The 17,292-nt window shown below is 32.6% G+C and overlaps 2 protein-coding genes across 2 annotated transcripts; both read right to left on the minus strand.

Annotated features, from left to right (window-relative positions):
- Positions 1 to 411: 411 nt before the first annotated feature.
- Positions 412 to 1,957, minus strand: LOC127094852 (uncharacterized). The gene is made up of 2 exons (XM_051033625.1): positions 1,654 to 1,957; positions 412 to 1,535 (listed from the first exon to the last, which is right to left on the minus strand). Exons 1-2 carry the CDS (start codon positions 1,955 to 1,957, stop codon positions 412 to 414), a joined length of 1,428 nt encoding a protein of 475 aa, XP_050889582.1.
- Positions 1,958 to 13,532: 11,575 nt separating this feature from the next.
- Positions 13,533 to 14,271, minus strand: LOC127093923 (gibberellin-regulated protein 7). The gene is made up of 4 exons (XM_051032813.1): positions 14,206 to 14,271; positions 13,936 to 14,124; positions 13,805 to 13,838; positions 13,533 to 13,714 (listed from the first exon to the last, which is right to left on the minus strand). The coding sequence occupies exons 1-4, from the start codon at positions 14,269 to 14,271 to the stop codon at positions 13,533 to 13,535; spliced, it is 471 nt and encodes a 156-aa protein (XP_050888770.1).
- Between the last annotated feature and the right edge of the window lie 3,021 nt (positions 14,272 to 17,292).

Below are 17,292 nucleotides of genomic sequence, written 5' to 3' on the forward strand. Positions count from 1 at the left end.
CTTAATTTCCATCTCATCCCTATTGATTGTAGCAAGATCGGTGGTGAGCTCTTTCACCATTCGCTTTCAAAAATTGACAAAGTTGAAAACTTGAGGAGGTGTGTTCTCTGGGCACATGCTCCAATCAGCTTCTTGGAGTTTCTCTGGAAGTTTCAGCATGTTGAGCTTAGTAAATCTAGCCAAGTTCACGAACTTGCCATTCCATTCAACATAGAGGTCTTGGAGCTTCTTAATGACACACTGATCTTCATCTAGGGCCTCTCTAGCCTCCCTATATAGCCCCCTCCAATATACATAGTCATTCTTCAAGATCATGTAAGCTGCATCACCTTCTTGGTTTTCCAAACCTGCAATCCTTCTATTAGCTTCTCCCAACTGGTACTCGAGGCGGAGACAGTTCCTCTCAGCTCCCTATTTCCGAAGGACCTCACGAGATAGCTTATCTTTGCAATTCTTGAGAGTGTCCCTGAGTTCACGGATTTGAGCTTCATAGTCGAGTCTAGCTTCTCTCTTCTCCATAAGAGACCTCTCCAACATTTTGTCCAACTCTTGAATTTTGAGGTGGGCTTTTTTGAGTTCCTCATTCTTGGTTTTGAACATAAATTTCGTACCTATGAGAATATCATCAAGCTCATCCTTCTTGTCTTCAAATGTTCTTGCTCTCTTGTTGCTAGCTTCAAGGTCTCGGTCCTTCTCTTGACGTTCATCCTTCAGATTTTCATTTTCCAAAGGGGTTCGATTAAGCTTAAGCCGTAACTCGGAGTTTTCTAATTCAAGCTCCTTAATTTTGGCATTGAGCTTTTCAACGTCTTCAGGTAATATAGGTTCTGGCCCGGGAACTGGAGGAAAAATAGAGGGATCAAATGGAAATGAGAGCTTAACCACTTGAACTCTCTCTCTTACCCAACGAGTGTAAGGCTCTTTCACAAGGACATTCCTCTTTCCAAACTCTTTACCCCTTCTAACAATTGTTTTCCAGGATTTCTTAATCTTCTTCACAATTGGGTTGTTTGCATCAATGTCATGCAAAATGAAAGGCTCTAAAGCTTCAGCTTTTGGAGGTTTGTTCATGGAGTAACCGTGTTTCATCAGGGATAACATAGGGTTGTATTTGATGCAACCCCTAGTCCCTATCAAAAGTATATTAGGAAAGTCTATAATGCTAACAATAATATTTGGGGTCTCCCAATCTCTGATATACCATTTGACATGGTTGGCAGTAATGGAAGTTAACTTCTGAGAGGGCTTAAGTGTTTTGGAGGTGTAAGGTCCTTTTTCTGGCATGTGAGATCTGAACCAAGCATGCAACAACTGTTCGTAACACAAAAGGGTTCCCCCCTTCTTCTCATGACGATCATGAAGGGCGTAGTAGATATCAACTAGGAGAAAAGGTACTGGATTACCAGAGAGGAAGATTCTTACGGCCACATGATCTACGAAACTGTCGAGATTTGGAAACAATATTATCCCATAAACCAATAGGGCTAGCAAGGCATGGAATGCTTTCCGTTTTCCATCTTTCTCCAACTTCATAGCTTGTTATTCCAAAAACAATCTAGAAAAATCCATTAAAGACTCCCTTCTTATCCCAATTACTTATAACCAATTAGACCTCCAGACCCAAAACTGAAGATATTCTCTTGGCAGTGATACCTTCATCAAACTTGGGAAATGGATCATGGTCCCTCAAATTCCGGCCCACAATTCTCTCTAACTCTTCCAAAGTAGGAGCTAATTGGAAGTCAGAAAAGGTGAAACAACACAGAGGTGGGTCATAGAATTGAGCTATAGTCACAATTGTCATTGGTTCCATCTTTTCATTCAAAATACTCAGGATCCTCCCATAATCGTCCACGAATTCAGTGAGCTTGATCACTTTGACACTCAACTTCTTCAAACTGTCAAGGTCTACTTTCTTGCACTTGAATTGAAATGTGCTTCTTCTTTCATGATTCATTTTCTCTTGCAAATGACTTAGATCCCTGAAACAAATGGAAGACGACTAAGAGCTTTGATTTCTATGCATATGCAATGAATGTAGATGAAATGCAATGTTTTTTTATACAGGTTCAAAGGGTCGAGGTAACGAATGAATCTGATTGCTTTCCAAAATAGGTTCTTATCGGGTATGATCTAAGGCTTTTACAAAGGACCCCAGAGTCATGGATCCACAAGAATGTTTGACGCTTACGGTAAATTCTTGTTTTGCATCAACTCTTTCAAGGGAATCTATTCTAGGCGAGGTTTTCATATCGATCCTAACGAGGCATTCACCTTGCGAATCCGCACTATGTAACCATCAACTTCGGTTATAGACATGATTCTCAGAGTCATGGATTCACAAGTATGTTTTACGCTTACGAAAAATTCTTGTCATGCACCAACTCCTTCGTGAAAATCTATTCTGAGTGAGGTTTTCGTATCGATCCTAATGGGGTATTCACCTCACGAGTCCACACTACGCAACCATGACTCTTAGTTAGCCAAAAAGGTTCAATGTTCTAAAATGTCCTTAGAGTCATGGATCCTTTTGAAAACATCAAAGCTAACGAGGTATTCACCCCATGCAACAACATTTTTAATAGGATCTACTCTAAGTGAGGTTCTCATGCTGACCCTTACGAGGTATTCACCTTGCGAGTCCGCACTACTCAACCATCGTCCTATCTTATGTTTCCACTCAAGACGCGGGTAGAAAGTTTTTACCTCAAGGTTTTGCAATCAGATATCCAAGTATCAATGATCCAATAGAGCCATATAACAATATAACAATAATGAAAGCATAAGGTAAAGAAAAGCCATATAAGTAAACAAACATAACCATACACAACAACCTAACTAGGCATGACTCACTTAGGATGAAAGGAGTCCCCAGCAGAGTCGCCATCTGTCGTACCTCGAAAAATGAGAACGACCTCGCGAAGCGCAATTGCACGCTTGCGGGATGGACTTAATAGAGTCACCATCGATCCTTATTTATTTCCATAGAGGGAAAGGGAAAATGTCGAATAAAAACCCTAAAGAAGGACAAAGATATTTTGTCTTAAGCAGATGAAGAACAATGTTTCATTAAGGTTTTTGGTTGTGCCAAAAGGGAAAAAAATGGATGAGTTTGATGTATTTTTGGCGATGGCGAGAGCTTGGATTAGCGAGATATCCATCTTGAACCCTAGTCTCAGGAGCTCGTGGTATTCACCCCGTTCCGTTTCCATCTTTATTAAAAAAAGTGTTTTCAATATTTTTATGTATTTTGAAGTTTTATTGGGAAAATGCACTCGATGTTGATCGAGGTTTGTTTATGGTTATATAAAAAAGTTGAAGTGGTTTTATGGTTTGAAAAATGATTTAAATATGGATGGTTGATAAATTGAGATAGTGGAAACGGTTTGAAAAGAAAAGTTTCAAATGGGTTGGTTTTAAGATAATTTTGAAAATAACTTGACATTGGATCAAGCTTTTGACTTGCCTTGCGAAATAATTTTGAAAATGATTTTGGGTAAGTGATTAGAAATGAATTTAAATCAATGGTTAAATATGATTGGTACAAATGGTAACATGAAGGGTGCGAATTGGATCGCAAAGGAGTGCAAATTCCAGTGTAGTAACACAAACTCAAGCACGAGGCGTAAATCAAACGCCACAAGAACCGAATGTACATACAAGCATTCAACAATGATAAAAAATAAATAATAAAAATAAATGCGCGAGCATATACAATATTTATATCGCACATCTACAACAAATGATTCGAAAAAATAAAGTGAAAAGAAAATGAACGGATTAAAATCATGATGCAAAGACGCGAATCAAAGTCGCGTACGCGAAGAGGTGCAAAGGCTACCACAAGAATTTTAATTTGATATAAACATAACAATGTTGGATTGTTGTTCTTAGTACAAATCAAAACATGCAAATCGCTTACGCATGAGCGGTCATCGCAAGTCGAATCAAGAAATGATAATATAATAAAAAATCAAATTAACACAAAGTTGCGGATCGAAACACGAATTGGTAAGCGCACAAAAAGCGATTCAACGCTATGCTAAACCATCAAAAGTGTGTATAAAATCAAAACGCAAATGAGAATCAATTAAAATATCGCACATAAATCGTTAAGTCAACCAATAGTTTGCTACACTTAACGTGATCATCGCAATATGGATAAAAATCATACAAATCTAAATTTATCAAAAACAAACGCAACGAAGAAGGAATTCAAAAGTGCTAAGCAAAAAACCAACAATGTTGCTAACGCAAAAATGCGATCATCGCAACCGGATCGAATTAACACAAATATCATGCATCTTGCACATCAATATACAAACAGCGTATCGACACGATTCGATCCAAACAATATAACCAAAAAATAAATAGAGTAAACACATACAATATATATATATATATATATATATATATATATATATATATATATATATATATATATATATATATATATATATATATATATATATATATATATATATATATATATATATATATATATATATATATATATATATATATATATATATATATATATATATATATATATATATATATATATATATATGAACATATGCTACATTATAGTACTATATTAACAATATATATAAGAACCTAGTATATATAAAAAAAAACGAACCATTCCATATATATTAAAACATATGTTATGTAAACAAGAACCATATTACAATATAACAAACGAATTATATATAAGAGAAACAAAAAAAGAGCATCGGGTTATAATAACTAAAACATGTGTAAGAAAAACAAGAATGAAGATCATTAGAATGAGCATGAATAGAAAATAAGAGAAAAAAGAGAAATGAACAGTAGACCTGGCCAAAGAAAAAGTACCGCCGCTTATGATCCGTTTTTCTTTTTCTTTTCTTTACTCTGAGCACCACTATTATATATACATGCCACTTTATGGTTTTTAATAATTTTGAAAATCCACAAATGTCCTTGGTGCTCATTTTAGAAATAAAATTAAATAGTATTAACTAAAATTAAATTAAATTAAATATTGAAAAATAACTAAAATCAAAATATAATAAAAACACCAATAATTTTATTAATTTTTCAAGACACTCTGAAAAAAAAGCCTTTAAAATAAAAAAAGTTGGACGCAAAAATGCCCGAAAAATAAATTGACCGTACCAAAATGATCAGCGTGAAATAAACTTCTCGAAAATATACATCGTTTGATTTAATTTTGAAATAAAGTTTTACCGGTTAACAGGCCCAAACTGATCAATATGCAACCAAAACAAGTCAAAAAAATAAAACGAGCATGCCAGGTTAAACTACGTGAAACGTAAATTAATATAATTGACGTTTGCAAGCTCGATTTTGAAATTTTTCGTCTACTGATTTTACGCACAATTGACATTCAGTTTGACCGATCTGTTTGTAAATCCGAGAAATTATTCTGACTGACAATTTGGACATTATGCATGTTACGATATGCATATGATGTTAATGATTTGATGAATGCATTGATTCGGCGATTCAGGGTCAAAATTGGGGTATGACAGGGGTTTTAGGGTGTTACAATTTTCCCTTGATATATAGGCCAATAATCCTCCTTTTCTACTACCAAAAGCTATTGTTGTATACATTACATACATTTATGACTTTGTAAACGGTGGATAATAGGTTGGAAGGGTTCTGGTGAGCATGTGAACATGTCGCTATGACATGGGTGCAAGGCATACGGAAGACTTGAATAATTTTGCAATCGCATCAACCTCTATCTAGTTCAATCCGATAGTATCCCCTAGGATTCCCCTCAATATGGTTCATTGTCTTATCTAGAATGAACCAACCCATACGGCGGTCAAACATTATTACCACATCTTTGGCAATTTTCTCCTTAATAAATTTGTACAACTTTACAATTTTTTCCTGAAGTATCTTGTCTTTGATCTCCCGCATGAAGTTTTGAGCGATATGTCTAATGTTGTAGACATGCGTAGAAGGAGGATCTTGCCAACCATTATCACGGTTATTATATGCACTCCCAATAGATGGATGTCTTTTTGAAATCAAACATAGTTAGGTTGGAGAGTAACGTGTAATCGTAGATTCTTGAGAAAGAAACTCCATCCACCAGCAGTCTCCCCTTCAACCGGAGCGAAGGCAATTGGAAAAATATTGTTGTTGCCATCTTGTGCCAATGCCATAAGTAAAATTCCTTTATATTTTTCGTACAACCATGTTCCATCAATTTGAATAATAGGTTTGCAGAATGCAAAATCATTGATGCATGGTTCATATGCCCAGAAGAGTCAATGGAATATTCTATTTCGACTAACACAAGTTTTGTCTGAGGTAAATTCCGGAAGTGTCTCCAAAATTTGCAATAGTTCCCGAAGCATAATGCTTAAGTGGTACGAAATATTATGGAAGTTCTTTGTACGAATCCTCCCAATTTTCATATACTCGTCCAACAACCTTAGTACTTGTTATCCATGTCTTCCTGTATGAGTGAGTATAATTGTATCATGTAATGATATGGAAGATCATTGTACTCACTTTCAATGACAGATCTTTGCTAATGACAGACAATATTTCATCGCATATTATTTAAGAGATTAGTTTATGAAAATCCTGCATCATATTGGTGATAATGCAAGTGTGAGGTGGATCCATAAAGTCTATCTCCCAAGAATCACTCCTCTCCCGATAAGATTTTGTCAGTCAGAACATGCACATCACGCTGTGACACATAATGATGTACCTCGTCGCATTAGTGCGATCGACGATATAATCAATGAGATTTCCATGTAAAAAAATTTATATATCACACAGTCTTCTTTTGTGCGAAACATGTCTCCCACTTTTAAAGCTCCCTCCTCTCGTGGATACAAATTGTAAAAAATATCTAAGGATGGTTTGTCTTTACCCAAGTTCAAGTTTGTCATGTGCTCAGGAGGATAATACAAATAGCTCAAAGGTAATGGCTCTTTCTCATGGTGTACAGACTAATCTCTCACCATATGATCAACCAATATATCATCATCTTCTTCTTCCTCGTCAACAACATTGACTTCGGCTTGTTCATCATCGTCAGTTTTGTAAAGAACTTGTGACGAATCAACGATCTGAGACAACTAAGTTTGTTGTAGTAAAATATACAACTCAATATCGTTGAACCCCAAATGATCATGAGTTAGAAACATATTTTGAACATATCCATCATCTTGAATCTTTGGACCCCGAATTGTAAATGATTTGTGACACTGGACCAGACTACAACTTCGCCTCTATTCTCTCTTTAAAATGCGAGAAATTTGATATTTATTTATTGTAAATTGGGTAATATTGGTATTACAAAAATGAAAACTGGATATTTCACATTCAAATATCTCACCATTGATGTGAGCACTGATAATGTATTATGGTGAATGAGCCATTTTTTGAAATATTTTATTTGCTAGTAGTGTATTTTGGTGTGCTTGTAGTGTATTTTGGTTTGATAGTAGCGTGACTTGGTTCAGAAAAGGAGACGAGCGCACTTAAATAGCTGAAAAAAGCATGAGACAAAAGAACTCATGTGCTACTATGTATGTCACATACCTTATAGCCTATACATAGGCTCCATTAGCAATGACATTTCACATGTTCTGCAAAGTTGCATGCATGACCTGCTGACTGCCTAGCCTTCCTATCCTATAAAGCTATCAAGTTTCCCCTTCATGGATGAACCTGGATTTTCCATCTTGATTGGTGCATATGAAGAAAAAAAGGAGCATGTGCCATAAACATTGGCGCATGAATGTTGCCTTGCATGGAGAAGCATTAGCACATGAATATCTCTACTCTCTTTAAATACCACATTAACTCAACACATTTTTATCATCAACAAACATACTATTTTTAATCCTTTTTATTAGCAAGAAAGACACATAAACATTCCAAAATATGACTCTATTGACCATGAGTGACACATACAGAGGAACAACCAACAACATTGTGGAGTTTGTAAGTTATTATTTTGCAATAATATATGTTTTTTTGTTATATAACTAAATTTTTGTAAAACAATATTCTAATATAAGTTTTACTTTTCCTTAATTATTTCTTGTTAGAATCCAAAGAGATTTCATTATCGTGTACATGAATTACACATGACGAGTTTATAGAACCGTATTTACGACATGCCATTTTTGATAATTTACTCGACATAGTCTTCTACTCTGTTGATTATAAGTTTATCCTCGCATTGGTAGAAAGATGGAGACCTGAGACACATACATTTCATCTTCCTTTCGGTTAATGTACCAAGACAACGCAATATACAAGCAACTTTTGGATGCCGATTATTTTGAAGAAACGGAAACGGGTCAAGGTATTAATCTAAAGTACCTTAAAAAAAACATTATACATATATGATATTAACCGAATATTTGATCGGAAATGAAAGAATAATTAAAACTCGATGTTATATTATGATACTATTTGATAACTTTTTGTTTCCTGAAACTATTGATAATACTATAAATATTATGTATTTACCATTGTTAAAGACATAAATAAAATTAGAACATATAGTTGGGGTTCAATTGTTTTGTCCCATATATATAATTTTTTGTGTAAAAATGCATATAAGGGTACTTGTTCGTATTATTCTTGCGTTTTTTTGCTCCAAACATGTGGTTAGTCAAGAATTTCGTCACTCGCCCCCGTAAATGAGAAAAACTTCACATTCCCCTACACGACAAAGTAAGTTTAAATCATTATTTTCACTTACTTACTTTATGCTATAAATAACTGTAACTAATTTATTTTCACTATTTTTGGTTTAGGTGGTCCGTTCGAGGGATGAACTACAACAAATGTTCTAAACACGTTATAATGGTTTGTCGAAATCTTCTAGACCACCTTGGACCAGACGATGCATTGCAACTAAACAACTAACCATCTCATAATTTAGTTTTAATATTACCAACTTACTACTATTCTAATAATGTGTTTTTCCTCTATAATTTATCTGGAGGCCGTATCTAGGTCTCGACCATGAGATTAACCCAGAGGATGTTGCAGTTTGGACTGCAAAAATAACAATCATCAAGTTCACTACTGTGGAGATGCACTAGAGTGATTGTGTTAAACTGTAGTTCAACATGGACCCACAAATCCCATATCCCCGACGTGTTTGGGACAATGGCATCAACTAAGAGTCGATGCCCAATGGAATTTTTTCGATTGGAGAGACCTTGATAGGGAGGCATGTTGTCAATGGAAGCCATGATATTAACATACCATAAACAGACCTATCATTCCAGACGATGCTAGACCAACTCGAAATTATATGAATTAGTATAGATCGGTTACAACAACACAATTTATGTCTGACCCGAGGTATTTGATCGACTCATACCTACAAGCTTCATCATCATATACCCAACAACCAACCTCACAACATTATCAAACCCAACAACATTGTCAACCCACCCAAACTCAACAAACAACCCCACAACATTACCATACCACATACATCCAACAATCTATCGAACATGATTATGAAACCACATACACCTAAACTCACGATCAATTCATGCCACACACATAAATACAAAACCAAGAGCATTACCCATACCACCAAAAACCATATGCCACCATCACATCTTACCATAGCACCAATGAGGCATATGATACCACCACATCCTACCATAACACTCAACCAATATACACCCAAACATCACACCACCAAAGCACCCAAACATCACATCACCCAAACACTCAACCAACACATGTCTTTCACACACCTAAAGAACCATTGCTTCATTTCCAAATGAATCAATGTCCCAATTCAACCAACCAACTCGCCCACATGTAACCCAATCAACACGACCTAACTACGACAACATGGGCACCGAACTCGATTACGGCGTCGCAGTCTACTGAGGAGATATGATCGACAATTTATTAGATAACACCAATATCCTAGGAACCTCACACCAAACACCTATGGCTCAGGAAAATACTAGGACACGTCAAACACCTCATGGAAATCGTGGGAGGCCTCGACGACAAGCGAATGTGCCAGAGTGTGGTACCAACAGGCATTACGATATAGTAGCGGTGTTCGAATCCAATCTGATCCAAATAAAAACCGCAAACCGACCCAAAAAAACAAAATCCGCAAAAAAACATGAATATTATTGGATGTGTTTGAATGTCGTTTTATAGAAACAGCTTGGTTCATATTTCATATTGATTTTTCAAAACTGTCCAAGTTGAACCGAGCCGCATGTATATATTTTTTATTTTTTTATTTTTTTATTAATATGTGTTAATTTATTATTCAATGATATTTTTTTTAATATTATTGATTAATTTAATTTAATCTATTTTTTTATTATTTCATTTATTTCAACCATAATCATTCATTCTCACTTTGTAATATTAATTTTTAATACATACTATGTTATATATTATATCAAATATATTATTTATTATCATTTTTGTAATCTTAATAAAAAATATAATTTATAATTTGGATATCTAAAAGGTGATCCAAATTAAACCGCATGAAATTGGAATGGATTGGATCAGATTTTTTTAATCATTCATCCAAAACCAAATCAAACCGCGAGTAAATTTGTTTTTAGATCGAATGAATTTTTACCTCAAAATTGATCTAAACCGCACCGCGAACACCCCTACGATCGTGCGGGTCATTAAAATTCTCTCTGAATGTTATGTAATTCTATTTTATACAATAATATTATAATTTTTTTTTCTATTTAACATTTTTTATTATTATTTGTTGTTAATATAATTTTAAAAAAATATCAAATACAAACTAGACGCCAGGAGGGATGTCGTCTCCTCTTAAGGCCAACATGCATGCGCCATGTTCCCTAACATGCCACGAGTCCATGAGCTAGAGGCAATGACACATAGGTTTAAATTAGAGCACATGTACACGCATTGATGCATTTTTTTGCGACATTTTTTTTATTTGAAATATTATTACTTTGATAAATAATTTAAAATATTGATAATTTGAGTTGTTTTTTAAAACATAATTATTAATAAAATTTGTCATTTTTATGGATCTTTTAATTAAAGACCTATTATAAAATTAGAACCGAATCTCCAAAATATTTAGACCATCATAGATGTAGATCTGACCCAACATATATTGAATCCTAAAATAAAGTTTTTATTTTTTAATAATTATCTCTTTAATTAAATTTACTTTACAAAGCAAAATTATTTATTAAATTATAATCAATCTTATTTAATATTTTTTTTCAGTTAATAATAAAATCAATTCATTTAATTTTTTGTTATGACATTGTAAATATGAAAATAAAATTTTATTAATTTTAATTAAAAAAAAATTTGGCTGACACAATATTTATAAGAATTATTAACATAACTGACTAATGTACCAAATCTTTTTATATAACTAAAAATACTAATTGTTGCATTACTTTTTATAAATTAATAATATATTCTTAACTATGGATGAGTAAATAGTAAATAAATAAAACTACAAAATAATAGCAAAATATGAGTGCTAACGAAATAGCACCGATTTTTGTTTTTCTATCTTGTGTTAGAAAGTACTAGTATAGAGTATAGTTTAATTTACTAGTACAATAAAATCTTAGTAATTGAGAAAGATATGTAATTATTATACATTACAAATATGCTCCTAAGAGTTACTTACTGAAGCATTTATTTTAGTATGGTATTAGGAGTGTTAATGGTGGAGGGACCCACAAACTTGTTGAATTAATTTATAAATTATTCAAATTTATTTAGCGAGGACAAGACGGTCTTTTGATTAGGGTTTCTAAATTAAAAGATCTCATTTTATTTTAAATATATATATATATATATATATATATATATATATATATATATATATATATATATATATATATATATATATATATATATATAAATATTATATTAAATAAATAAAAAAATAAAAAATAAATATGAATTTATCATTGGTCAAATGGTAGATGATTGATTTTTAAATATGGTGGTAAAAGTTATGGCTGTTTTGTATACATGGAATAATGTATTTATGTGAATTATATAGAAGATTCTTGTATTCTTTTTCAAGAATCTTTAGCATAAGATCATTCTTTCTTTGTTAATTTTATTATTTCATACACATTTTTTACAATTACTTGTTTTTACAATTTTGAGTAATGTTATGAATACTTAGCAATATAATTTAACCATCCCATGTTGTTTTTTTAATTTTATTCATGTCTTATAGATTATCACTATTATAGTATATATTTCTTTGGTATTACTCATCTATTATGTTCTTCGTATAATTTTGAATATTTTTAAATTTGATTCACTTAGTGTCGATATCTTATATGTTATAATTAGTATAAAATATAATATTCATGTAAGTACTATCGTGAAGATATTTTTTCTTTCATCTGGTGTGGTAGTTTTTTCCCCTAATAACTTTGATAAGGTTGTTTTAGATTAAACAAAAGATGTTCTAGTGGAGTTCTATGCACCATGATATGTATAGATTAACGCGATCTTCTGTAACTTTATGATATGATAATCTTTTTTTCATTTTCAATATTTCTGAATCTTATTTATTTTCTTGTCAAATTCATTATTGTATTTAGGTGTGGTCATTGCAAGACTCTAGGTTATAATCTTAATTTGGTAATTTTCACTTATGATTAATTATATCAAGACTGATCATTATATTGTTTATACTATTTATTTAGACTTATAAAAATGTTTTCGCAATAGTCAGGATGAAGGAGGAAGTAGTTATAGCTAATGTCAATGCTGACAAATACAAGATTTGGTAGAGAATCTAGTGCAATAACATCTTTTTATTTGACGAATACAAGGTTGTTCTTTTTTTAAAAAAATATATTTTTTATTAGGGGTCCATTTTTATTATTTCACACATGCCTCTAAAAAGTCATGTTCGGCCATGCATTCATTTACGGATATATTTAACTCAACCTATAACAACCATAATAGTTTTGTTTTGGGTATCGAATTTGAGTTTTACACCCTGCAGATTTGTTGACTCAACCCACTAATGTGACTTTAATAAATTCTTTTTATTTTTATTATTATTTTAAATAAAAAAATATAATTAATATCTCACTAATAATCATAATTCTAAAAAAAAAAGTTTTATTCTTTATCAGTAATCCTATTAGACCAATAAATTTAGATAATATAAGATTAAATATTATTTTTTATTTTCTTTTGTATCATTTTCAACTTATGTATTTTATAAAAATAAAGTGTTTTGTTGTATTTTATATTATTATCAAGTGTTATGCCGTGTTGATGAATTTTATTAAATATTATATGAATTGATAATATAAAGTGTTTTGTTGTATCTTAATTAGTTTCTGAAGACATTTTTAAACTATTAATTTTTAATAAAAAGTCTTAACTCAAGCCGATATGTAAAAATTTCTTTATTCCTTGAGAAAGGAGAAACATAATTAAATGGAAAATTGAATGAATGTTGTGGTATATTATATAAGATGAGTAAGCAATGCTCAAGGACATTTAGGTCCTCCTTCTTTAGTCTTCCAGTCGTTATAGCATGGACATACTTCCTTGTTTCCATAAGTTCCCGGAGGCACACACAAACATTTGGCACAACAATACTCACAATAGAACAAGCACGGTTTTTTGTGATGTGTTTTTGAGCATCTAACTTCACATGGAGGAGCACATTCTACAATTTCAACCAAGAACACATCATTTTAGTGAATATTATTGTAACATGAATATGAGTAAAACTATATATCATTTGTTAAATCAACACCTTCGGGTTTAAGGCTTCCTTCTGTTGTGCCATCCTGAAATCCAATCAAACAAAGATGAAGTTAACATGGGAAGAAATATTGGTGTAGCTAAATTATCCAAGTAAATAATATAACATGTGAAAATCCTTACCGATGGATTAGGAGTAGCGGGAGTTGCCGGAGTTGCTGGCGCTTCCGGAGTTGTTGGAGCTGCTGGCGTTTCCGGAGTTGTCGGAGATGCTGGAGTTATTGGTGTTGTCGGAGTTAAATCTGAATCTGAAACTGGAGTCGGAGCCGGAGCTGGAGTTGAAGCATTAATAGTAGTTATAGCAATGTCAGCCTATGAAATACAATATTATTTATGTAAAAAATAAATAGAGGAAGGTGTGCAGAGCATATTAAGCCATGTGAAAATATTTACCTTGCTTTGTACAAGAAGAAACATAACTAAACCTAACATAATAATGCTATTTAGATTTCTTGCCATTACTCAAAGTTTGTTAGAAAATGCAGAAAATTAAATGGTGTGAAGTGTGATTATGAAGAAATGTTGAGTTAGGTATATATAATAATTGATCAATCTATAAAAGGTGCCTCTACATTGGTGGTGAACGATTCATCTCGTTAGTGCCACCTTTAGCTAAATCTATGGTTGGACTTACTCTAAGGTTGGACTTACACAAGTTGATGTAACAATAATTTGACTAGAAGACACAATCAAATTCGAAAATTAAGGAAATTGGATCTTTGATGTATTGTAACAAAACATATCTCCTATAAAACTTTAGGAAACAAATTACACCAAAAAAATTAATTATACCCCTATTTCAAGTACTGATACATAGTCTCTTTAAAAAGTATTGTTTTTCTTTTTACTTTTATTTAATACCTGTACTTAGGGGTGGACGGCAGTCGGTTATGGGTGGGTTTGGGGCCGAAATAGCTAACCCGAGCTAATCCACGATTGAAAAAGTTAAACCCAGTTTCACCCAAAACTAAGTTCGGTTTTATCGATTGATGGATTATCGGTTTATAAGGTTCATTCGGTTGGGTTGAATCGGTTTGGACCAATAAATTCTAACCTGAATTCTATCATTCCTATAACACTAATCACATGAATACTCATTAAACTTCATTCTATATAATTAAAAGAACTAAGAAACAATAAACTATTTTCATTATATTACATTTTCATCATCATCTAAGTGATAGAGTATTAACATTATATTACAATTACATCATCATTCAAGTAATAAACTGATATATTATATTACAAGTTCATTATAAGCCAAAATATCCTCAACATATTTAAGAAAAGTTAACTACATCACCATCACAATATCATCAATCTCAGAGTCATTGTAAACTACATCACTTTGTTGGAGACGGAGCATGCTCTGTATTTTACCTTATCAGAATTAGCTAATTATAACTAGGGAAAGCATCAAGTATGTATAATTAACAACGTATACTTCCGATAAACAAGTTCATTCAAACAAAACCTATAAAGATAGTTATCCAACACATAGATTCCTTTTGGGAAACAATTAATACCTATCATGTGAGGATATTAGTTAATATATTATCACACAAAAAAAAAGAACTGTTGAGGATATTGGCTGATAGATAAGATGATTATCCATAATAATCAGTAGCCCAAAATAAGGTCATTTTCACAGATGACTCCAAAAAACAAACTGAAACGAAACACAAAAATATATTAATACATTTAAAAAACATAGATATAAGTAAATAAGTAAATCAAATAAAAAATACAAAAAACACAACCAACATCAAGTATGTGATTGAGATGAACCAACAACTGGCTCATTTCCGTTTCCAACATTATCAGATCCATCACCGGATGTTGATCCACTAGTAGAGGGACCACCAAATTCTGCATAAAATTAAACAGAAACCAAATAATTAAATCAAAACCAAAGCCAATACATTAATACACTAAATACTCATACTCAAAAATTTACATACCTGAAACAATAATGACAGACAACTCAAATTCTTCATTTATATTCAAGTCCTTGAATTGAGTGAGTGTAGGTTTTAACCAGTCCTATGCACAAATCATAGCCTCTGCCATTTCAGGGGTTAGTGAACTTCTCTATGTGTATAGAACTCTGCCCTCGGTACTAAATGTGCTTTCAGAAGCGACAGTGGAGACTGGACTAGCTAAAACATCCTTCACCATTTTTGATAAAATAGGGTATCTATAAGAGTTTTGTTTCCACCACATAAGGATGTCAAAGTTAAAATCATCGGCACAATTATCATCTAGATACCTCTCAAGATCATTTTTTTATCTATTGGATCTTTTTGTTTAAGGTGCTCTTTAAAAGCTTCAACCCTTGCAAAATGAGATGGAACTTCAACATTAGGAACACCATCACCAAATGAACCACCCTCATTAGGACTAGTAGATGGTCCATGTTGCTTTTCATGTATACCCTTGTACCAATTGAATAGTTTAAACAACTCCTTTTTTATCACATTAATCAGATTAGTAAAAGGCACTGACTCACCATTATACATATCATTAAAACACCACTTTACATACCCTAACTTGTATATAGGGTCAAGAATCACACCAAAATAAATAAACTTGTTGATATTTTCAATTTCCCCCCAATATTTGTCATACTTCTTCTTCATTTCATATCCTATTGAGGCTAAAATTATGTTCAAGTTCATGGATGATCTTTTAAGCTCACAATGTACTGAAGCTAGTTGGTGGAATGACTTATGAAGGGATACTTGTTTTGACGGAGAAAATTTCATAGTAGCATCATAGAAAATTTTGAAAAAACTTACAAGACACCTAACATTCTCCCAATCATTAAGAGTAGGGGGGCCAACTAATCCAAAAAATTCCAAATAGCTAAAATCTTCACCTTCCATTTTCTCAAATGCTGCTTGATACTTTTCAGCAGCATCTAGCATCAAATAACATGAGTCCCACCTTGTCGGAACATCTAGACAGAGAAGTTTCTTGCAATTAATTCTAGCAAACTCAATACATTCTTTGAACTTTGCAGATCTTTGGGGGTGATGACCTAACAAATCTAACAACATTTCTAATGGCAGAAATGGATAAATCATTCTGTTTTAAACCATCATGAACCACCAGATTTAAAATGTGTGCACAACAGCGAAGATGAAAGAAAGATCCATCACTCATTAAACCACCCATATTATCAATACTCTTCTTCAAATAAGCAACAACTACATCATTAGATGTTGTGTTGTCCATAATGATTGTGGACACATTCCTTATTCCTCATTCCCTTAAAATCCTTCCAACTTTCCTACCAATTGTCTCACCCTTATGATTAAGAACTAAACAAAAACTTAGAATCCTATTTTCATACTTCCAATAATTGTTAAAGAAGTGTGCATTTAGGGTCATATAAGTAAGATTCTGAATGGATGTCCAACAATCAGTGGTTAAGGATACCCTATTGCAATCAGATTTGAAATAACCTTTCAATCTTGC

This window comes from Lathyrus oleraceus, chromosome 6, assembly GCF_024323335.1.
Source record: "Lathyrus oleraceus cultivar Zhongwan6 chromosome 6, CAAS_Psat_ZW6_1.0, whole genome shotgun sequence".
Classification (NCBI taxonomy): domain Eukaryota; kingdom Viridiplantae; phylum Streptophyta; class Magnoliopsida; order Fabales; family Fabaceae; genus Lathyrus; species Lathyrus oleraceus.